At 36.6% G+C, this 25,463-nt stretch overlaps 1 protein-coding gene across 4 annotated transcripts in view; it reads left to right on the plus strand.

Annotated features, from left to right (window-relative positions):
- The window catches only part of dpyda (dihydropyrimidine dehydrogenase a), a 168,626-nt gene that overhangs the window by 42,536 nt on the left and 100,627 nt on the right, over nt 1-25,463 (plus strand). For 2 of the 4 annotated variants that reach the window (XM_081352581.1, XM_081352582.1), the window contains 7 exons: nt 2,823-2,984; nt 6,939-7,135; nt 7,655-7,736; nt 8,503-8,590; nt 14,252-14,359; nt 15,725-15,894; nt 19,562-19,772. In XM_081352581.1, the coding sequence (XP_081208707.1) occupies nt 2,823-2,984; nt 6,939-7,135; nt 7,655-7,736; nt 8,503-8,590; nt 14,252-14,359; nt 15,725-15,894; nt 19,562-19,772 (1,018 nt within the window). Of the gene's footprint in view, nt 1-2,822; nt 2,985-6,938; nt 7,136-7,654; nt 7,737-8,502; nt 8,591-14,251; nt 14,360-15,724; nt 15,895-19,561; nt 19,773-25,463 lie in introns of those variants that run through there. The other 2 variants (XM_081352583.1, XM_081352584.1) reach the window with 2 other exon arrangements.

Here is a 25,463-nt window from a genome sequence, read left to right on the forward strand (position 1 = left end):
TTCCAGTAAGGTAAAACATTTAGTCAAAACATTTATATCAAACATATTTATTCTGTCTTTTTGAAAAATGTTTTTGTTGCATCTTATTTCCATGAGCAAAAATCAACAGCCTAAAGAACACTAACATTTTCCTATGGTTTTACAACAAAAACAACTGGACTAACTAATATAAATGTCAAACATTATTAAAGACAAGTAAACAGTAGTATTTCACTGTGGGCAGTGTATCACATTCGGTCTCTTGTATGTTACATTTGCACGAGCAATTAGTTGCTGGCCGCAGTTCACTTAATGGCCACCGGTGTCGCTAATAACAAAGGTTTCTGAATTCTACATATAGCCCCTTTAATGATTAATAAATAAGGTTAGTTTGAAAAAGAAGTGTTACCATTGGGATTTGCCACATCTTGGTCAAAAAGCTTTCTCAAAAGTGTTTCACACTTGAATATTTCTGCACAATCCACCAAAAACTCTTCCACTTTTCATGATCCAATCAGTTCATGATGGATTATATTCAATTTGTTTCTGAAATACGTCACTTTTAGGAAGTAAAATGGCTTGTGTTTCACTAAATATACTAAATACATCACACTACAGGGATTATACCGTCCATATACTAAAAACATCACACAAGATGTCAGATCTGAGCTCTTCATCAGGATGACAGACATTGCCATTGTAAAAGACGTAATTGTGACATCTAGCCGGTGCAGAACTGCGGTGGTGAACTTTGAGTTATGCTTTTAATAAGAGATCTGCTGTTGGATGACGTGAATTATTCGCAGGGAATAATGAGTTTTTGTGCTCATTTGTTTGACTTTTGTGGGAGCGTTTTAAAGCTGCACTACAGCGGCTCTTATGTATGCATTGCATCTGTGTATTTGAATATCAGTCATTCATTTGAAGCAGGAAAACTGACTTGTACAATCAGCATTTGAATAAAGCCCGTGCAAAATGTCTTTAATGCGCGCCGCTGGAACAACACTGTGTTTCTGTGCCGTTGTTCTGTCAAGGTTTCCGTCATACCGTGCATTCTGCGAATTTAGCGAGTGCCATTGAGGCGTTCTGGCCTTAATTCAAGGCTGTCTGATGAAGAGAGATGTTGTCTGCTTTTTTCAGAACTAGACACATGTCAGTCAGGGGGTGATGACTGTCAGAATGGGCTTGTTAGACAAGAGAATGAAAAGAGAGTACTGTGGTACTATCACAAAGTTTTTCTTCAATGTCTTACATGAATAGAAGTGTTAAAGGTGAATTTTTTTATTTAAAACTTTCACTGATAGAAATGAGTAGTACTTTTGAAATATGTTTAAAAACATGAAGTCATTTCAGTAGCCTTATAAAAGCTGTTTTATTTTAGATGGAGCAGGCTGGGTGGGCAGATATTGTTGTGATCACATGACCTGCTAAATATTACTCACTTTATTTTGTTCGCTGATGTTGTTTTTTGTTTTGTTTTGTTTTTTTACCTCAGTATAAATGAATCATTGCTGTCTGCATAAAAGGCCATTTCTACAATGGTATCAGTTACTGAACACCTCTGCTACAGTTGCTGCATCCACATTGCTGTGTTGCGCAGGCTGATATGATGACTAGCATAATATATATTTATACACACACATACTGTATACTATATTATGGTAGTATATAGACAGTGTATAAGTACTGTCAAATCGATTAATCATGATTAATTGCATCTAACATAACAATTTTTGTTGACATAATATATGTGTTATAATATATATAATACTATTTATACACATATATTATGTAAACAAACTTTTTTGTTAAATGCGATTCATCATGATTAATCGATTTAACAGCACTAATATATACAGTATACACACAAAATTATTTGTGTGTGTATATTACTACAGTTACAGGTTTTATTTTGCTATGCAAAAAGTAAAATGCATAGAAAAACAAAAAGCTCACAGAAAACAAAAGCATACATTGACTACGACATAAGTTATTCATATTTTGTTGTTTCTCTTGTTTTTGTATGTTCATGATTTATTTATTTTTTTGTATGACAGCCTTGCAAAATGATTGTCCTCATGCACAACTTGGCATGTTTCATTGCGTTATCACAAATAAAACAATTGATTCTAAGGACAACTACGCAATATGCCTACAATTTTTTTTTTTCTAAATTATGATAATTGAATAAAGGGTTAAGATGTAATTTAATAAAAGATGTAATAATAAAAGGCCGGACAACACTTTCGTCCACTACTGTATATATAATATATACTGTTAAAAGGTTTATGGTCAGTACAAACTTTTTAAAAGAAAATGTATCATGGTTTCCACAAAGATATCAAGCAGCGCAACTGTATTCAGCATTGATAATAATAAAAATGCTCATAATAAAAAAATCAGCACCAAATCTGCAATCTTTCAAAAATAAAATAAAAAGTAAATAATCTTACCAACCTCAAAACTTTTAAATGGTAGTGTATGTGACTGATTTGAAGTGAATCTATTCTCTACTGCACATAAAATAAAGTACTTTATTGTGGCTTTGCTTTAGCGCCTTGCTAAGCTAATGAATTGGTTTTCAGCAATAAACTTTAGTAATGAGTGAAATAAACATTTATATTTGTGTCTCATATTATTTGTTGCATGTACAAATATGTATGTATTGTATATACAAATACAAATAGAATTTGGCCAAAATAAGGTAATTTAAAAAACAACATAATTTTGCTAGCTACATTTTAAAATGGTGTGATAGCACTTTATGAATCACATACACACAGCTATCTAGATGCATATCTCGCCAGGTTTTCTAAAAAACATTTTTATGTTGATGTTCACAGAATTATTATGGGGCGGCACGGACCATTTTGTCAGACAACCCGCTAGGTTTGACGTGTGGGATGGTGTGTCCCACCTCAGACTTGTGTGTTGGGGGATGCAACTTGTATGCGTCTGAGGAAGGACCCATCAACATTGGGGGACTGCAGCAGTTTGCCATTGAGGTAGGGCTTTTTACCCATTATTTATTTATCTGTTTATTTATTTATTGGACATGCGCAATACAGAGTAATTGAATAATTGGGAATCAGGCCATGTTGCATGTTCAATTCAAACCTGCAACGTCCACATGAGCATCATAACTCAATGACCACTAACCGCTGGGCCACAGCTTTGAAAAAGGTATATTTGAGTTCGTAGGGAGAAAAATATTTCTTTTTCATTCTCTTATTTCCATATTAGGTTTTATTCAAACTGAATTTGCATTATCATTTTTTAGCGGCTCACCTGAGTGAGAAGCCATGTATGCCGTAGGCCAGATGGATTAGATTGCATATGAAGGGAAATTTGCAAAAAAACGAGTAACTCTCAAGTTCTTAAGTGTTCGTATCTAAAAATTGCTGCATAAGAACTATTCCCTTGTGGTTTAGTGGAGTTAACCTGTTAGAGAAATATGTATTCTTGTTTCTTTGGATCCCATGTGCTGTCATGAAGAGCTTTTGTGGCGTGCCAGTGTTAATGAAGTCTCTCAGCTCTAGTCGGCAGCAGTATGAACTCATGATGTGTGACACTCTCCACTGCTACAGACACAATTCGTCTCAGCGGCCCGGCCTTCTGCCACGACAAACGTCAGGTTCACCATTGGTGAGCTGGTGTCAGGGAAAAGGGGAATAACTTGTCTCACATCAATCAAGATGAGCTTAAACCAAAGAAAGCTGCAGATATTTCATGTCTAACAAACACATGGTGATGATTCCCACTTCATGTTCAGAGGAAGTGACTAAAAAGGAGCGAGGATGGCGAGGTGCCAGCAAACTAGCTTGCAGTAAACAGATCTGTGAGGACATTTCTATGAAGTCATGCAGGGCAGGGTTTATGTAAGCATCTTTGTAAATACATATAATTTGTTTGGTCGCATACATGTTATTTGTTTCTCTGCACTTCAGGTGTGTTAATCATTAATTCATTTATATGTTTATGTTTGGCTTTGCAACACAGCACTGCAGTAACAGGTAATTAAATCGAAATTAAAGTGCGTGGGTTTGATTTGCTCGATTTGACCCACAATTGTGTGTGCGGCAAAGTGGGAGTTTCCTGTACCTGGTAAAGGGCGACGGTCAATACAGTGTTCCAGCCTTGCTGAAATTATACACACTATAGAAATATGTTGAAAAAACTTTTGGATATAGTGTAAGCCAGCATTGGAAATGTAACTGTGTATGCTCATTTGCCCTATTTTTATATTTAGATTACCTTTTCCATCATCCACCGCTGACTTTAATAACATTAAACACTGCCTAAATTAAGCATTTAGAGTTGAGTTTTTAGTGTTTTATTTGTAACTTGTTACAAACAAAATTATGAACGAATGAATGAAACATTATGTTACAGACAAAATTTTGTCACATTTTAATATCTTTTTACTGGTTATTGACCATAACATTATAACAATCATCGGCTTACCGTTTGAATATTATTTTTAATTTGAATATATACCAGACATTTCTGTACAGTGTTTTTTCTCCCAGTTGTGTAAACATGTTCAAAATAATCCAAACCCATTTATGGGAATAGTGGTTGAAGGTTGCTTCATTATTTAGATACAAAAGCTGCATAAATGTTCCTGCTTTTATATACCCTTTGTGCCTCTTTAAAGCTTCAGGGTTTCTTCGAAATGTACTGTATATAAGCAAGTGCACACTACAAATACAATTTAAAAACATGCCCGCTGACATGAATAAGTTTAGCTGCCTGCATTTCAGTGTTGCCGGAGGGTTTGTTTTTCTTTACCTTAAGCAATTTGTTTGCAATTCTAACAGGTTTCATGCGGGCATGTTTCTTAACTGACTGCTCGGAAGGGGGAAACGGAAAGCACGACAGTTCATTTCCACCCACCTTTGTAACCCGATCCCACCTGTTCCACACAATCACCACAGGCTAAAAAAAAGGAAGCGCTTTGGCATGTTAAGTTTCATTACTTCATGAAGGATAAGAAGAGCAATTACAAAAGCAGCCTCTCTCTCTTGTGCCACCCACCTCTGCTGTGACTTATTAGACGTCTCTGTCTAGGTGGCGGATCCTCTCTCCTTAAATGTGAGAGGTCAGTCTGGTTATCGAGCCGATAATTAGATAACCCAGGAAAAAAGGGCTATCACAGCCCACCGTCATTCACTGGCTGCTCCTGCAGTCGGCCTGCAATCACAGATAACTTGGTGTCTCTTTTCAATTACAAGGGAAACGCAGTGTTGGTGTCCAAAGGTGGCAAAGCACATTAGCATCTTTAGAAGACTTTGACTAACTCCCACTTACATACCAACAGTACCAATTTGAGTGTCTATTTGCCACTAGGTGTGATTAAGAAGTGATTTATAGGTCATTTATACAACAATTATATGATCTGGTAATATTTTAATGACATTGATATTGAGTATCTTTCATATCAGATAAAATCTGCTGAGTTAATTCTAGGAATGCTGTCGGTACCAGATTTGTTATTAGCGATATTAGACATTTTTGTTAAATTTATTGATATCAGTCGATGTTGGATATTTAATTGTGAATGCTCTTTTCTCCCATTACATTTAGACTACCACTGCACTCACTTAAAGTTAGTTAAATTACTGTTAAATGCAGTCTTCAGCAAATCCTAAACCGTACCCCAGGTACCTTTTACCTCCACGAGTTCTGCTCTGCTGCCACGTGACTTTTTAGATGTCGTCTGAAGTATCATTCAAATGAAGCCATACTGATCTGTCAAGAGACGAGATTGTTCTTTGAATTGCCGCATTGTTTGTTTCATTGAAACCGCTATAATATAAGTCTCTAAACTGCTCTCAGGGATTATTAAAAATGCATTGTCATGTAGCAATTTGGGCTTCACAGTCCATGAAACTCATGAATAACTATATTAATATCACCTATAGTGTTGCCTGTTCAGGCATAATATTGTATTAACAATACAGGCTTTTACATATGGATCTGGCTAATCTTATTAGGAAGACAAAGCATCTGCCCTCCCATTTTACTACTTGTAATGGATATACCGCCACAGGCTCCTCATTAATGCCTGTTTGGATAACTTACTGTGTTTTTTATGTATCTGCTAACTATCTTTATGTTGATGTCTTCATGTCTGTTGATGCGTTAAGGACGCTTTTTGAATGAATGAGTATCTGTAATTCCTTTTTCTTTGTCTTCTCATTTGGTTTCTGTTCTGAGGGGCTGAATGAGTTCTTGGTGTTGCTTTTGTCTTAGCGACTCTAAGTGGGCTCTCTGCTCTGGATTTTAATAGTGAAGTGATGAATCAAATTGCTGCAGGGTTTATGTATTCATGTGTGGGTTTTTTTTCCCTCCTCAGGCAAATTAAGAGCATGTCGGACGGTTTTTGTGTTGGACCAGGCAAGCCTGTGGTGTTTCAAAGACCGTTTCTCAATAGAGACAATATACATTTATTCTCCTCAATGTGAAAGTGGTGTTTGTCCCAGCAAAGCTGGTTAATAGCATGCTGTCTGAGGTCCTGGGGATCTGATTTTATTAACCAGCAAGACTTGTTCATTGAGATTGACCAGGAAGACCAAGCATGAACAGTTTCATCAGAGTAATAGATTGAATGTCAGAATGATAGTTATATGGATGGATGGATGGATGGATGGATGGATGGATGGATGGATGGATGCCTTGGTCAACCCTTTTCACCAGAAAGTTGACCAGCTTTATCAATTAGGCTTTTTGTTTGCCACCAACTGCATTGGCACCAAATCTGAACGAACCAGAACAAACCAGCCTGAATGATCATGGAAATGCATGCTGGTTTAAACTGATTGCTTTCAAGTTTGTTGTTGCAACTGATTGTTGTTGCAAGTTTTCTGAAGGTTGTGACAGTCAATCAGAATCATAAAGTTTGCTCCAATTTCCCAATGAAGGTACAACACATTGATTTTCTTCTGGTGTGTTTGCAGGTGTTCAAAGAAATGGGTGTTCCTCAGATACGGAATCCCAATCTCCCGCCTCCAGATCAGATTCCTGAGAGCTATCGCTCTAAAATAGCTCTGATTGGCTGCGGCCCCGCCAGCATCAGCTGCGCCTCTTTCCTGGCCCGCATGGGCTACGGCGACATCACCGTTTTCGAGAAGCAGAGGTTCATTGGAGGACTGAGGTCTGTAATTACTCTGACCCGTGGTTCATACTCAGAATTCTCATCCTGTATCTAAGATGGTCCACTAAAGGGCATTGTTGATCTGGCCAGCCACAATCAATATGGGGCACATTGTTGAAGGTCAGAATAATTAATGAATGGTCTCTGTAATTGGGAATATTCATCTCTCAAATGTCGAGTTGGGTTGAGGTTATCAATTACGTGCTGTTGTATCTCCAGCGCTGTTTAGTTTAACCAGCATGTCGATTGCAAACAGGGGGCCTTGAATATCCAATGCAACTCAAATCCCAGCAGTCTCAGGGAGTAGAAACAAGGCTCTGGGGTTTGTGTTGGCATTTAGACCAGCACAATTGAAGACTAAATAACCTATAGCTTAAGAAAGAATTCCAGATATGGAACGATCCTTAGCATGGGGCGGAATTTTTCCCTTTTCTTCCCCCAGCTTTTCATCTCTCTAGGGAGTCCTTCTTATCTCCCTTGCTTTTCTTCTTATTTCATTTTTCCTCTCTTGATTTTCAGCTCCACCGAGATCCCGCAATTCCGCTTGCCGTACGACGTGGTTCAGTTCGAGGTGGATTTGATGAGAGACCTGGGAGTGAAGGTAATGAAAACCATCACACCTCCCTATCCTACTCCTCCTCCGTGCCCCTGTGCACTCCCACCTTCCCCTTTTGAAGCCGGGAAGGCTAGAGGTCTTAGGGAGGATCAGCGCCAAATGTCAGCCGCATTAATAAAGAACAATTAAAAGTTGTATTAGGGGTGGCAGACAGTGGCAGCCGAGCACCTCAGGGCTACGCGCGCTTGTCTGTTTGTTTCCTGAATGCTTCAGCTTCAGGAAAGGGCAATCAATAGTCGTCATCCGGCACACCTGCTCAAGATTCATTTTACACAGGAAATGCTTTTTTTCCGCAGTTCGTGAAGAGCTGAGGATGATGGGGAGGGAGGGAGGGGGGGTGGAAGATGACAGATTTGCATGTTCCCTCAGTACCTATAAACAGACTCTTTGCTTTACATTTCTTCTACTTCCATTCATGTCCTTTAACTTTCCTTACTTTCTCTCAGATTGGCTTTTTCCTATGCATTTTTCCGTGGGCATAATAATTCAGAGACAAACTCCCGAGACCTCTAAAAGAAATGATTTTACAGGCCTTCAAATGAGCTTCTTTCATTATTTCTTTCTTGTTTATTTTCTTGCTTTTTTCTTTCAGCTGACTGAGACTTTTTCAACCGTCTTATCCACTGCGACAAGATGAATTCAGAGATGTCCTCCTGCAATCTCAAACAGACCCTGTTTTACATGGCTTCAGATGAGCTTTTATGGAGCATTTCTGTGGTCTTACTTCTATTGATATGCTTTGTTTGTTCAGATTGCCTGTGACCGAGGACTCAGCCAAGATGGAATGACGCTGCTCTCTTTGAAGGAGGAGGGATACAAAGCTGTGTTCATTGGAATCGGTCAGTTTATATGCATCTTCACACATTGTTGTATTGACTGTTATTTGGACAGACAAGCATGTACACTGAAAAGATGGAGAAAGTCTCTTTTTCTCAAAATCACTGGGAGCTCCCTGGCTTCCTGTCCGTGTTAATGGCTGTGGATGATCCACTTGACAATTTCTCCCCCTCTACCAGTAACCCCATTCACATCTCATTTTCCGCCCCACTCCTTGAGCTGCCACTGTTTCTTGCCGTGCTAACCTAACAGTGCATGGTTGGGCTGCCCACTGCTTCTCAATGGAGGACACCCTGGTTTCTCATCAGATCCCTCTGCCCTGTTCTCTTCCAGCTGAGCCTTTCACTGCCATTACATGCTGACCCTCAATGCTCCCAACTTATTATAGTATCAGCTGAGTCTTCTCTTCTCTTCTCTTCTCTTCTCTTCTCTTCTCTTCTCTTCTCTTCTCTTCTCTTCTCTTCTCTTCTCTTCTCTTCTCTTCTCTTCTCTTCTCTTCTCTTCTCTTCTCTTCTCTTCTCTTCTCTATTAGCTTCTTTACTTTTTCCTATCTTGCTTTCTTTTTTATTTGTTTCTTTGTTCTTTCCTTATTATTCCTCATTCCAATACTTTGTTCTTTCTTCTTTTTCATTCATTCGTTCATTTATTAATTTGTTCTTACTACATTCCTCCCATTGCTTCCCTTTTAATGGTTCCTTCCTTCCTTCCTTCCTTCCTTCCTTCCTTCCTTCCTTCCTTCCTTCCTTCCTTCCTTCCTTCCTTCCTTCCTTCCTTCCTTCCTTCCTTCCTTCCTTCCTTCCTTCCTTCCTTCCTTCCTTCCTTCCTTCCTTCCTTCTATTGTTTATCAGTTTCTTCATTCATCATTATTTTCCTTTCCTCTATTATTTTCCTTCCTTCCGTCTTTTTATTTATTTTATTTGTGTTGTCTTTATTTTTCTTTCTTCCTTGATTACTTTCCTTTCTTTCTTTCTTTCTTTCTTTCTTTCTTTCTTTCTTTCTTTCTTTCTTTCTTTCTTTCTTTCTTTCTTTCTTTCTTTCTTTCTTTCTTTCTTTCTTTCTTTCTTTCTTTCTTTCTTTCTTTCTTCGTTCCTTCCTTTTCTTTGCTTTACTTCCTTCCCTTTGCTTTATTTCCTTCCCTCCCTTCATTTTCTTCCTTTCTTTTAAATTTTATTTGTTTTTTCTTTATTTTCCCTTCCTTCCTTCCTTCCTTCCTTCCTTCCTTCCTTCCTTCCTTCCTTCCTTCCTTCCTTCCTTCCTTCCTTCCTTCCTTCCTTCCTTTGTTCATTTCTTTGTTCCTTCTTTGCTTCCTTCCTTTTCTTCTCTATTATGTGTTTGTTTGTTTCTTCCTTTCCTTTCTTCATTCTGGTTATTACTCTCTATTTTCTTTTCTCTCACACTGTGTTTACTGACTGTTATCAATATCAGCGGATTATATAAGATGTGACCTTTTGCCATTAGAATCAAATAATGATTATCATATTGGCACTAGCAGTGAGGAGCTTTGCTTTTTATTTTCTAACTGCGTGGTGTGCAGTCTCATCGGTATAATGTTTTCTTTCCTTTTTTTTTTCCAAAGCAAAGGAACAAAATAATGTATTCTTGAAGATTATATCTTCTGGCTATATACATTGTACAGTCCCTTGTTGCTCGCTAAAATTAATCAAAGAGGCTTTACATTGTAAAGCATTCTAATTATGCTTCCTAACCTAACTTTTTTTTTTATATCTGCTGAACTAAAATAATCTTATTACTTGAATAATGTAACTTTATATAGAAAGAAATTAAACCATGATTACATGGCCCCTACATTGATCTTAGAAATTCAAACATTGCCTAAAGCTGTCTTGTTGTACTGACACATTAAGAAAAATAATTAGTATAATTCATTGTTTCGAAACGCTGAGTCTCTTAATACTGGCATCCTAATTATGAGTCTTTTACGTGGAGCATTTTTGGATTTTTCTATAAAGGCATGTAAAGAAATTTTGACTGTGGGAGAAAATGAAAGCACTGAGTGTTTGCAATTAATTTCTGTAATTTCACACGAGTCCTTTACGGTCTTTTTAAATGTCATCCACTCACATGATTGACATGCTAATTTCTCCCTGGCAATATGCAAAAATATGCAAAGTGGAAACCAGTTTGAGGAAGTCAGATAAGAGCATTGTTTCTAGGTTATAGGCTCAGGAGTCACTGGCTCAGGTTCAATGGCTTTAAAGAGTGAATTAACACCTTAACTGCCATGAAGTGATGAGGTCTGCGATCTCAGTCTCTTATTTTCTAGATGTCCCTTTTGATTTCATTGTCACTTTTATGACAACAAGAATGAAATATTATATAGAACATAACACAAACCATTAGTGATATAATGTACCCATAATCCCCTAAAAGCTGTGGAATATTAGTACCAACTACAAAATATTAGCCAAAGTTGGTAAATATCAATGTTATTAAAAGGCATAGTGATTAATAAATGGAAGAACATGATTAAAAGATGTACACTGAGCACTGAGAAGAGATGCTTGAAATTTTTAAAAGCTCTACAATCAATAGTTGCTACGAGTTGGCGGCAGTGATCGTTGGACGCTAGTCAATATGAGGTTATAATATTACACTGTACAAATAACCCATCATGTGTGCATGCTTCTATAATACCACCCAATATGTCATGAAGCTTTTTAAATATGTTATACATTAAATATGTGCTGTTACAATAATGGAAATATATTGTTCTATTGGAATGTTTAGTTGTTGCTGGCAGCATTAATTAACATCTGTATAGAGGGAATTTATCATCTGCAAGGACATCTTTATATAATTACAACATTTTAGCATAATTACATAATTAATACCTCAGATTGTGTACCGTTACCTTTATAAGTGATTGAATTTATGATTTTTGGCTGGTGGATGAAATAATCCCTCAGATTTACATTGAAGAAGGTACCTGAGCCATATCTGTAGACCAGGATATCATAGATACTTTACAATTGTGGCGGCATTAATTTTTTTCTTCATAAAATCTACTTTAACTCTTCACCCTTGTTTTTTCTTCATCGTTATGCAATTTCTAAGGGTCAGAGAGGTCAGAGACTGTTGAGAAAGTGTCTCCTGCCAATGTCGCCCCCTCTTCTCAACAGATGCCCATAGAGAAGGCCTGATTAACTAGAAGGGTTATGCCCTCTGGGTGATGTATTATTTTTGATTTTGCATGGTGAAATCGGCCTCGGCTTCGAGCATATCGTATGGAAGCTCAGCGCAGAGATCATTGCTGAAGAAAATGCGATGCAGCAGGAGACAAATGGAGACGCATTACTTACAAAGAGCGCTGTCACAAACCCTGGCGCTTTTGTTAAAACCCACTTTGTCACGCCATACACTGAAGTTTCCCGTTCTTCCTGAACTTCCTTTTGTATTTTTGGTGATGATCAGAAGATTGAGGTGGCAGGTGTTTAGTGATTATGCTTGTGAACTGTCTTGGGGAATGTTACTTTAAAAAATGTAACATAACACATTATTTATAACAAAGTAACACTGAACATAAACAGTATTGAGAAATATACAGATATTGGTTGAGGTCAACCACGCCACTGGTCATTTTTATGTTTTGATCGTTTCTGGCTCTCCAAATTAGGACGTGATTTTTAAACCCTGCAAACACATAAAAGCATATTTTTATAATTATTGACTGACTAATGAGACTTGAATACCTGCTCAGAGATATGAGGCACAAATCTGAATTTTCGGAAGTCTATGTGCAATTTAGAAATTTTATTTTATGTTTTATGTTGTTCATTAGTCGTGACACCCTAACAGCTTTAGGATGTGGAAATGCCAGAATATCATCAGGATATCATTACAGCCATTTAGCGGCTTTCAACATTGTGTTCAACATCCCCTAATGAGAATCACTGGTGATTTGCACCAAATGTGTGATACAACACCTTCTATATTGGAATGTGTATATATGTATGTTTGTACTGTGTGTGTGCGACCCAGGTATTCCCTATGTTGTGGGGACGAAATGTTCCCATAAGGATGGTAAAACATGAAAAATGTTGATGTTGTGGGGACAAAACTTTGATTCCCATGAGGAAAACAGATTATAAATCATACTAAATCATTTTTGTCTTTTGAAAAAGACAGAATGTTTTTGTTAGTGTTAGAATGTAAAGTTTGTACAGTTTAAAAATGATATTGCAATATATCACCATAGTGTTGTACTCTGCTTAGAAACCTATTCAGCAGGTTAAAGCCACATAAAGCTTTTCATATAAACCTGTTGTAAAACTAAATCCAGCTGAAATATAGAAGACAGCCATAAGACGGCTCTGTCAAACAGAATCAGCAGTGTGAACACTGCTCGGAGGAAGACAGGTTGGTTGTCGGCGAGCGACGAAGAGCTAGCGTTTACTCGCAGGCCACACGCTGGCTTGTTTGGTGAAGGTTAACTTTAAAAACGTAGTAATTGCCGTGTTATTGACGTCTTCTGGAGATGTGTCTGATGAGAGGTGGGCGTCTAATTATTGTATGATTTAATGACCAGTTTCATTAATAATGAGTTAAACTTTTTAAATCATGCTGTGTGCTTTCACCTCTTTACCCTTGCCTTTTTAAGCCAGACAGAGCGGATGAATCCGAGAACGGTGGGTGGAGAGGTGCTGTCGGGTTCCTGTTTTCTGTATTTTGTATTTTCACATGATTTTTGCTAAGGGTGTAAAAAAAATCCATGCATTTACTAAAGGCTTGTTTAAATAGAGCAAACCAAGGCGTTGATGCATGTTGTAATGTATTTCCTCGCAACCACATTGAGTGTATTGGTTCTGACAGCAACACCCCATTCTTCCATCTCTCAATCACTTAGTACCTCATTACCACTGTCTTCTGCTTTACATCTCAGTCACAGTGGATCTCGTAAACTTCTCACGTTACGGTTCTCGCAAATGCTCTGATCTCTGCCAAAGAGTTTTATCTTATTAAGACGCCTTGGAAAGGGGTGCAGCATTTGCTGCTTTTAAACCGCAACAAAACACATCTCGTTTGCGTATCTCGATTTAGATATTACACGCAGAAGATTGAGAGATCTTCACAACTCACTTTGTCTGGGCTTCTTTTTTTTTCTTTTTTTTTTAGAATGGATGATAATTGTGGGTTTTGAGGCATCGGAGGCCTGACGCTGATGTCTAAACATCGCTCCAACTGAAACCACTGAAAGATTACATTATGTGTGATTATGTGTAATGATGTTAATGACACCAGACAGTGGCAAACATTGGGACGGGCATCTGATGCACAATAGACATTAGAGGCAGGAAGAAGTCAACATAGGGAGGAAATGGAAAGTGGAATGTGTATCTGCGGATGTGAGATTTCATCTACGTCATTAACTCAGATACCTATTTTTGAGATTTGTTTGTTCTATCTATCTATCTATCTATCTATCTATCTATCTATCTATCTATCTATCTATCTATCTATCTATCTATCTATCTATCTATCTATCTATCTATCTATCTATCTATCTATCTATCTATCTATCTATCTATCTATCTATCTATCTATCTATCTATCTATTATGAATATATATGTCTTTATGTTGACTTTAAGACTGTAAAGTAGATATTTAACTAAAGCTCATACTGTATGTGTCTGATTTGATGCAGGTTTACCTCAAGCTAACAGACACAAGCTCTTTGACGGCCTCTCCGCAGAACAGGGTTTTTACACGTCGAAGGACTTTCTCCCCCTCGTTGCGAAAGCCAGTAAACCAGGTGAACACACTTGAGAAATCCGTCTGTCACACCTGATGATTCAAAGTTTCCTGAAGCAACACATATGAGGACCATCTGAGTCCAAGTTATTTGAATTATATATAAGCTTTCTTAAACTGTACCATTGGTTTTTGTTGTTGAAGTACCATGACTAATCATTCAGTACCATTATGCACTATATTATAATAATAAACTTTTATAATTTGAGCGGCTATTATCGTTCTGGATACTGCTGTAATATTTTACCCTTGCTGAGATTTTCTGCAGATGATCCTGTTTGTGCTTGTATTGGCTTCAACCATGTTATACTTATTCATAGGCATTCTTTGAAGAATGGGTGGAGAACAAAAATGGTCTGAACAGAAAAGAACAGAAAAGAAGATGAGAAGTTTTTGTTCCTGCTCCCCAGATTAATGGGGTTTAGACTAATAATATTGGCATCAGAATCAAATGAAAATGGAAATTTTGGGGAAAGAACCTGATTGAATGAATAAAACCTCAGTAATGAATAAATCTTAATCCAATGTGCCGTTGTACCTCTTACTGTAACTCGCTGCATTAAGGCAGTTGGCCAAGGATTTAATGAAATAGGAACTGAATCTTTACAAGAATCTCAACAAAATGCTGCAGACCTTTAAGCAAATGCTTTTGGTTAAAGTGATGTTTTTACACATGCAATATGATAATGCCATTAAACAAAAGGTGGCTGAATGCAGCCTTAAAAAAAAGCAATTGCATTTAGTCTCAAGAAAGATTATTATGAATGATTTTGAAAAGAATCATGAAAAATTATACATTGATAAAAATTGTATCATATTAATTTAGTAATAATAATTATTATATTAATTATTAATTTGTTATATTATTTTTTTTAAGTTATTTGTATAAAAGGTAAATGGGGTTCATTTTGTCGTGTGGTCTTTAAAGGCTAAATCAGTGGCATGGTTTAAAATTGCTGGTCAAGTTTTCAAGATTTTTTAACCTCAGAACAGCTGAACGAATCGAATTCTGAGAGTTATCGCATGCTGAGATCACTGTGTTTAATATAGGTGCAGCCACCCTTATCATATCTAAAAATAAAAGCAGCACCACGACAGGTGTGGAGTATGAAATTACTGATACAAGGACATTTCCGGGAAAAATATGAAATCATAAAAAAAACAAAGTCGAAAAGATAAAGTGAACCAGGCTCTAATGGAAGCAGAATAACTTCATAGTGACGTGCTGTGAAGCTTCGAGATGCAATTTTACAGCGCTTTACGAGCAAGCATCTGCTGAGCCGTTAAGTGAGAATTGTTCTATAGTCAGAATTCATGTTTCTCTTTTTCACTCTTTCTTGTTCTCCTCTTCCTCCTCGGGTTTCAGGGATGTGTAGTTGTCAGTCAGCGCTGCCGGATCTCCGTGGTACCGTGATCGTTCTGGGCGCTGGAGACACGGCCTTCGACTGCGCTACTTCTGCCCTCCGCTGCGGCGCCCGCCGTGTGTTCGTGGCCTTTAGGAAGGGATTCACCAACATAAGAGCAGTTCCAGAGGAGGTGAGGAGAAAAGAAGATAATGCCAGAAAGAAGATTGAATATATTCTTGAAAAAAGATGTCATCATTTGGTCACAGATGCATCTTGGTTTGATATTTTATGTATGACAGGGTTTTTAAAACTTATTGACAGATTTCCAAATATTCTGATTTCAACTCCTGAAATGTTTATTTATTTATTTTACCTTTTATTATTTTTATGATGTAGGAAGCAGGAAGAATCACTTTCCTCTTTTTGTATTCCTTTCCAAAGATGGTTTAGAATATAGTTTTCTGTTTACTGTAACAATTCACTTTTTTTTTAAAGAACTATAGAAAAGTTAAAGTTCATTGTTGAGTTCTAATTGGAATTAAAATTTGTTTTTAATTCAGTTTTTCTTCTCGGACTTGGGCAAAAAATAGATTTTGAACTAGAAGAAGACCAAGGAAAGTAGAGAGTCAGGAAGTGAGAGAAAGAGAGTCAACATCAGGCAGCAGAGTGAAGCTTATTAATATTTGGTGCGAGAGAAGTGTGAAGCAGAGATTTATGAAGAGCCTCTGTGAGAGTGTCCTCGCTCTCTAGACCACTGACACCGCTCCTAAGCCTTTCCACTCTCATTTATTGCAGACATGCCTTTGCTTTCAGGGGGAGATTACTGTCAATTGTCCTACTCACACACAGGGCTCTCTAGTGAGCTATATACCTGCTTCCACACTGGTAATGATGCCAGCCGGCTAAACGTGTCATGATCAGCTCCATTTAGAAAAAGCTGTGAAATATGTGCGCCAGATGTACTGAGGGAAGTTATTTTTTTCATCATTATGTTTTTGATACAGGGCTAGGACAAAGTACTGGCCCATAAAGTTGTCTTTCTATAAAAATGAAAAAAAAAAAGTACACGTTGCTTGATGAAGTTCACAAAGTAAAAATGAAATGCCAAGGTACAACTGTAAAATGTCTGATAATCTAATAATTGTAATCATTTAAAAAAAGAAAAATGTTTTCCAAACATGTAGCCCCGCCTCCAAAACCACACCATTGGTTGAGTAAGAGCAAAGCAGCAAAAAAGCCACAGCAGCAATGTTTCCAATCAAAGTTGTGAATTTAAAGGGTCTATAGGGAAGAATTTTCTTTATTGTTAATGTGTGAACAGCTTGTAACGGATCTTAATAAAACGAGTCCCAGACTTCCTAGGTTGTCTATGAAAGCCTGTGGACTGATTTTTTTTTTAAGCATGCGCGGATTTACGCGCGCTCCAGAGAGCCTCTCTTCCATTCACATGAAACGAATGCTTGTACAATGTTCAGGATAATGCCGAAAGAGCTTTTCTGGGGTGTGTTTCCCAAAAGCATCGTTAGCCAACTAACGTCGCAAGTTCCATTGCATTGTGTTGGTAATGACGGAACTTGCATCCATAGTTGGCTTTGGGAAACTTTCTTGGCTTTCTGAATTCTACATAGCCCCTTTCACTTATGTGCAAAATTGGAATATTGCATAAAACATTAGCGAATAATGTTTCCATCCCATGGGTTCAAGAGAACAAAATCGTAACTTCTTGGGAAACTGCCGCAAAATATCTGTATTAAAAATCAAAGTTGCTGCAGTCGGGGAAGTCACTGTGGCTCTTTTTCCGTACGTCATAAATTACTTGCACCTCAGAGCGCACAGATGAAGCGCAATAAACGCTGTCATGTTCTCTTGCATTCAGATGCCTGGTGTTTGCCAATGCAATTGTGTGAGACACTTCTTGGAGGTCATTATACCAAATCATTTTGATGACAGACTTTGTCTCAGGCATTTCAGAATAACAAGATATTCAAGATATCTAATCACATCCTTTGTTGAGGTAAAGGCCACGTGAGTTTTTTGTTGCGCATTGATGGATTTATTCGATAAATGTATTTCCATCATAGTTTATTGCACGTCTTCTTATGGGATAAAAAAATAAACGTTTTTATACACGTTTTTAGAAACTATTTGCATCTTTGCGTTCATATTTCACATTAAAATGCATGGATGGAAGCAGCTACTGTTCTATTCAAGTCTCACTTACAGCACATTTGAAAGTGGAGTTTGAAAGTATTTTAACATCAGAAAAATTACACACTTCACCTTCAAGTCTGATTCACACATTGTTCTTCACATCGCCCACCACATTAAGACAAAGTACGTTAAAGCGCAGTAATTATTCACATCTGTTTACACTCTCCAGTGAAGACGCTCGGCTAATACGGCCGCCATCATCTTCAACTCATTAGAGCTGTTTATAAGCTATATTAAGTTTAAGGCTCCTGTAGGCGTATATAATCAGAACAGAGTGCTCGATTGTGCATTGACGTGGACTGAGTCAATTTATGGAAACTCAGTAATAAGGAAATAGAATTGTCACCGCACGACTACATTCCTCCCACCGGCCCCCTCCACAAAACTGGTGGGCTTCTTTCAGGTGATTTAGCCGCCCCTTTTCTTCTCAGTTTTTTTTTTTTTTTTAATCGGAGAGATAATCTGTATCTGAAAATCTGTAAACTTTCTGATGTGCTTCCACCAAGCCAAGTCGCACTTGATGTTTTTAACGAGGTACACCGCTCTCATAATCACACGCTTCATTATCTCATGGCCGGATAAAAGACGTGACCTTTGCTGTTTGTTGTTATGTGCGCTTGCCGCTAACTTCGCACTTCAGATCAGTTTTAAGATCAGAAACATGCTTAAAGGGATAGTTCACCCAAAAATTTAGTACTTTCATCATTTACTCACCTTCATGTAATTCCAAACCGGTTTGACTTTCTTTCTTCTGTGGGACATAAAATAAGATAATGCATGTTGAAAAATGTCTTACAATGCAAGTCCTTATAATGCAAGTCAATGGGGTCCAATTTTTATTTTTTATTTTTTTGTGTGAAAAGTTTTGGGTCAGTGAGATTTGAATAAAAGAAAGAAATGAATACCTTTATTCAGCATTTATAATAATAAGAAATGTTTCTTTAGTACCAAAGCAGCAAATTAGAATGATTTCTGAAGGATCATGTGACACTGAAGACTTGAGTAATGATCACAGGAGTATATTATATTTTAAAATATATTATATTAAATTGTAATAATAATAATTCGCAGTATTACTGCCAGTTTAAAAAAATGCAGCCTTGGTGCGCATGAGAGTCTTCTTTTAAAAACATAAAAAAAAATGTACTGACCCCAACCACTATTAAATGTTAGTGTGCATATATATTCAAGTTTTTTATAAGATGCAAATGTTTGGCCAACAATGTAAGTGTGCATTTCTCACGATTCAAGGGGGTGGTTGAGTTACCTTCAAATGTCTGTACCATTGGATTTGTTGTAAATTCAGTTAGCTGGCAATTATCTAAATGTAACTAAATGTAACTAATTTGCACAGCAAGATTCTCTTCAAACTAGCTCACTGCTTACCGCATACTGTGCTCTTCATGCTGTATACTGCATGCTATTTTTAAAAAAGTACTGTATGTGAAAGAGTATGCATTATGCAGAGAGAATCATTTCAAACATTTCATGTCATATTTATTTCATTGTGTAAAATGTGTATCCTGAGACATTTCAGATATTCTGTGAAAAGATTTGTCATCTAGCTAGAATCTTTGTACATGAGTACTTTTTGTTTCAGGGCCTTAGACAATTAATGTGAATTGTAATCTTTATGATGTGTTTAGATGGAGTTGGCCAAGGAGGAGAAATGTGAGTTCCTGCCCTTCCTGTCTCCACGTGAGGTGTTGCTAAAGGGAGGCCGGGTCCATGGAATGGAGTTCTGCCGAAGCGAGCAAACCGAATCGGGACAGTGGCTGGAGGATGAGGAGCAGATCATACGACTGAAGGCCGACTATATCATCAGTGCTTTCGGCTCTCTGATGAACGACCCCGCGGGTACTGTATGTTTCTTATTATAGATAAACACAAAGTTGTCGTTAAAGTCAGCATGAAATGGAACCTGCAATAGTCTTTTTTTGCTTATTGTGACGCATATCCGAGTGAAACGGCTTCAAGTGTAAGAAAAAATGTAAGGCGGGTCTTTATTTTGTCCTTTGGGAATTGTTTGGATTGTTGAATCATTGTGGTTTGCTATTGGTCGATCTCATGTGAGTGACAGGTTGCCCCGCCCTCACACCAGTAAAGACATCATCAGAGAAGAGAAGAGATGTCGCTGCAAGAGAGAGAGGAATTTTGTTTATTAAATATTACGAACGGTTTTACAGTTTAAAACAGGGTTGCTGCCTGTTTACTTATGAGGAACAGTTTTTATTCAGGATTCGTCCTATGTTGGGAATAGTCACTAGGTGCTGGAACAGTCCTAATGTCTCTCAGTAAATTTAGTGATTCTAAACAGTGTTTGTGGATTGGACTCGGGCTCATTATGCTGTAAGTAAACCCATCAGTGCCCTGAACGCCTGCCATTTCCAAATGGATGAGGCCCATGTTGTTGGTGTTGTTTCAGGGATTTATTCGTTTGATTTAGGGTGAATTAGCTTGGCTGTCCTGCCGCACCAGTGTTCTCTGATTAAGTAGTGAAGGGTACAAGGGTAAATTTGACCAACTATCCCAGGTCCCTGCTAATCCACTCACTTCTTATCACAGAAAGTCTGGAAATCAGTAGGTGAAGTATGGGTAAGACTTGAGTTTGATGGTCCACTTTTGAAATTCTAGTAACTTTGCAACTACATGTCAACTAATTCTCATTAGAGTATTAGAGTACTCCACTAACCCGAACCCTAACCTAACAGTCTACTAATACTCTAATGAGAGTTAGTTGACATCTAGTTGCAAAGTTACTTATAGTTAGGAGGAGAATGAAACTACTATAACGTGTAACCAAAGTTTGACCATCACATGCACACATATACATACAAAGACATTTGTTTCATTATATTAACATAATATAATTGTGTATTATATGTAATATTATTAATCTAATAATTATTATAATATTAATTAAATTCGTATATAATTGAATATTAAATGCAATATAATGTGTTCTTCTGTTATAATATTTAATTTAGCTGAATATTATTATAGAACACATTACTGGTCAGGGTTAATTGCTTTACAATTTGCATATGGTACATGTTGACATTATTAAATAACTTTCTTTAATTAAGTCATTAACACATTATATAATGACAGATATAATTTACATTTATAAACATTATTATGACACTTTCTCATGATCTCAATTGTAAATTTATATCAGATTTTGTATTTTATATCTCATAACTGTGACTACATCTCACAATTGAAAGTTTATAAATATATATCATAGTTTTTACATCATTTCTAGTAATTGTGGTGTATTGTGATTATGATAATATCTCACAATTGTGACTTAATATCTTTAAATGTCACACAGCTGTATATTACACAATGTTACTTTAGTTTTCATTTTAAACTTTATTTCAAACTTTTGTGGAAATGGGCTTCTTTTTTAACTCATGTGTTGCTGTAATGGTGTTAAGATTGTATGTGTTTGTCTTTGATGGTAGTGTGGTGATGAATGAGTTTGATGCTGTTACCGAATGGAAATCTTCTTAAAGCAGAGTGTGAATGGATTAGCATTGAGCTCCTGCAGTCAACCCTCTGGGAGCAAACGCAAGTCATTACCCGCAGTCACAACCCCAAAATTATTCCTGGACGGTCTTAGTGACGTGATTACAGGGCGAAGAGAGAGACTGTGCGTCCATTAGAGTGAGAGTCACCAGCGCCAGAGTCACCATCTTCATTTCAACCGTATAATTATCTGTTCGCCAAGTCCCTGAACCGTGACCAATAGCAGTGTGCGAAATGCACTGCATTTATTTCGGCCGTTTATTACAGTACTTGTTTTTTATTTTTTTCTAACAAATTTTAGTGTACAGTAATCCCTCTGGTAAACTGAAGCAATTGTGCTATATCCAACCTGTTGGTCTCTAGTACTAATAGATATGGTCAGGTACTTGTGATCACAGCATGTCATTCATGTAGTTAAATGAACTCAGTTAACAGCTGATTAATAATATAAATTGTTACAATTCAATCATGTAATAACTGTAATCAGCTGCTAATTATTGGTGGGCTGCAGTATACAGTGTGTTCATGGCTGATGACAGACTAGAACTTTTTCTGGCATGATTTTGAAGTCCACTAATTAGATCACGCTGCGAAAGGGCAGACCCACTATGATTTTCAATTAGGGTTGCATTAAAAAAAAACAAGGTGTAATGTCACTGAGAGACTGTAGTGTCCAGACTCCAGAGCTGACTGGAGATTACATGAATTCACGATAATGAGATTCAGCCCACCCACGCTATGAGTTTACTCACTGACCAGTGTGCAGTAACACAACAAACTGTCTAAAACTAAAGCCCGCTGTTTCATCAGCTGCAACATGCTTTTATGCGTATTAAGAACATATTTGGTGCGAATGCCAGTGAGAATTATTTTGGTTATAGAGTACCATTCAAAAGTTGCTAGTGTGTAAGATTTTTAAAAAACAGTTTTTAAAAGAAGTCTCTTATGCTCACCAATGCTGCATTTATTTGATAAAAAATACAGTAAAAACAGTAATATTGCGAAATATTATTGCAATTTAAAATAACTGTTATCTATTTTTATATATTGTATAATGTAATTTATTCTTGTGATGCCAAGCTGAATGCTCAGCGTCATTACTGCAGTCTTGGGTGTCACATGATCCTTCAGAAATCATTCTGATATGCTGATGTGCTGCTCAAAAAAACATTTTTTATTATCATTATCATCAATGTTTAAAACCGTTGTGTTGCTTAATGTTTTTGTGGAAATCATCATACTTTTCTGAAGACTCCCTTTTTGTTACATTACTGTAATTTGTTACACATTTAATAATTTTTTGTATTAATATATATATATATATATATATATATATATATATATATATATATATATATATATATATATATATATATACAGTATATATATATACAGTATATATATACTGAGAACCTAAATTGACCACAATGACTTCTTTATATATATATATAAAGAAGTCATTTTGGTCAATTTTGGTTCTCAGTAATCAGTATAGCATTTAGTTTCTTTTAAGGATATTAAATATATATTATATATTTGAATTACGCTTTTTCTTCAAACCTAATGGCAGCATTTATTTTTGTCTTCAAAACTAATTGCAATCAGTCAGCATAAACATTTGCCATGTGAAACTTTTCAGTCAAGTGTGCCCATGGAATTTGAATTGAGTAATTTCCAGCTCTGAATAAGTATATTTGCATTTCCAGACTATTCCCCCTATTCAGTTTTCTAAAAATGTATCATACATCAGAGTTTTAATCATAACATAACTGAATGAATGTAAGGCGTACATTTTCATTACGCAAAAATACACGTTATGCACGTTTTAGGTTTCTTCTCATCATGTAAGCATGTTATCACTTGAGAAAATCAATAACAAATATATTAAAACATATGACTGTACTATATGCCAAATATAATGCTGTATAAACAATTTATGTTAAAAATGTTCTGAAAAATCTACAGTGAGTTTTTGGAGTTGAAATCGTAGATGTGTAGGGACCCTGTATATGTATAATGCGTATATGTACAGGCTTCACAGAAAGCATTATTACATATACATTTATTCAGCAAACATCACAGCAATGCAGTTGTGCCTTTACATTTTGCCCCTTTTTTGGTCCTATAATTTTTCCTCCGTATAATCTGAGTTTGTCCTCACCTTGAATTTAGCACCTCTGGTTGTTTCGTAAGTATTATTAGCACTATTGTACAATGTCTGACCTGCTCACAGCATCTGTGCAACATGTTAAACATCAGGCAATGTGTGCTCAGCAGGAGAGGGTTATCATTATTAGCAATTAGTCTACAAGGTTAATTAAAGCACACCAAATCACCTCTTAGCAGGAGCAGGAAATGGTGTACTTGACCGAAAGCCAGCTATTGTAATTTTGCCTATTGAATAATAATTTTTGAGGAGGTTAGAGGTAGTTGTGTGTGCAGCTGTCTTGTCTTGTTCGTACATGCCTGTGTTCATCTCGGTCCCTATTTTTGTTTTATTGTCATCTTAGTGTACTTCTACATTTCAGATATTGCGTTTTAAAACACAAGCAACTGCCTCAGATCCGTCCACGCCGCACCTTCACTTAGTTGTGCTAAAAAATGCTGAGGGATGGTGGTTTTTTTGTTTCCATCTGTGTTCTTTCATTTAGGAAATATGAATTACTTGCCCACTCAAGTGCCTCGTCAGATTGGTCTGGCCGCGGCCGTCGAGGGCTGGTACCAGAAGAGCTGACATGGCTAGAAAAGTTGGCTGGTAATCTAGCGGGCCTGCCCACTGGAGCTAACAGATGATTTGATCCTTCGCCACACTTGGCTGTTTTTTCTTTCCCCCATCTCTTGTTTGTGGGGGAGAGGGGCTGGATTTTGATGGAGTGTTCTGTACCCAGCTCCTGTCACTCCAGCCAAGGCTCCGCCCCCATCCACCCGGTCGGACGAATATTCAAACATCAGCATTCCATTAATCACACTCCATCAGTGGTAATGAGGCCGCTTGCTTTCTCCTGCACAAGACTGAGAAGACACGTGCATTTGAGCTCGACACAGTCAAACGCAAGGCTTTATACACTGAAACACCAGTAAATTAGAACAGATTGAGAATAATTTAAGATCTTGTCTTTATTTACTCATCCTCATGCTATTCCAAACTGATATCACTTTTATGCTTTTGTGGAAGTTAAACAGATGTATTGCAAAGTCTATTGGCTGCTCTTCCAATATGGGGATTGTCAAGCTCCAAGAATTACAAAAATACTCCATAAAAGGTCTTCTCTAGTTATATGATAGCTTTGTGTGAGGACTAGACCAATATTTAGTTTGTTTTCTTATGAAAAATCTGTATAGCTTTATAGATTAGTACATTTAATATTAATCATATCAATAGTAATCAGCATTAATTAGTGAAGATATTTGGCATCAGCACTGGTCTAATACAAACCCCCCCCCCAAAAAAAACCCAATGCATTTTCTATAAAGCAAGTCTTGATTTAATTTCATAAATTCTGTGCATGACATATATGTTGCCTAGATATTGTTCGGAAACAAAAAGAAGTCCTTTTACAGTTCAAGGTTCAAAAATATGTGCTTATATATATATATATATATATATATATATATATATATATATATATATATATATATATATAAATAAAATGAAATATTGAAATGAAATTAAATGAAATTAAATTAAGTGATGAAATGAAATAATAAAATAGAAAAATTATAAAAACAAAATCAAATAATGAAATTAATAAAATAAAAATGAAAAAATAAATTAAATAAAAAAAATAATAAAACAAAAGAAAACAACATTAATGTACATTTTGATTTGAGCAATTCTTCAAACAATTCTATTTTTGTGTTCCACAGCATACAGGTTTGGAACTGTATGAGAGTGAGTAAAGGATGACAGAATTTAAATTTTTCTGTGAACTATGCTTTTACATGCTATTTAACCCAGAGCATTCCTTGATTTGATTAACAAGAATTAAAAATGGTTTAACTAACTTACTACTAACT

Source organism: Scardinius erythrophthalmus (genome assembly GCF_964197995.2).
Source record: "Scardinius erythrophthalmus genome assembly, chromosome: 22".
NCBI lineage: Eukaryota > Metazoa > Chordata > Actinopteri > Cypriniformes > Leuciscidae > Scardinius > Scardinius erythrophthalmus.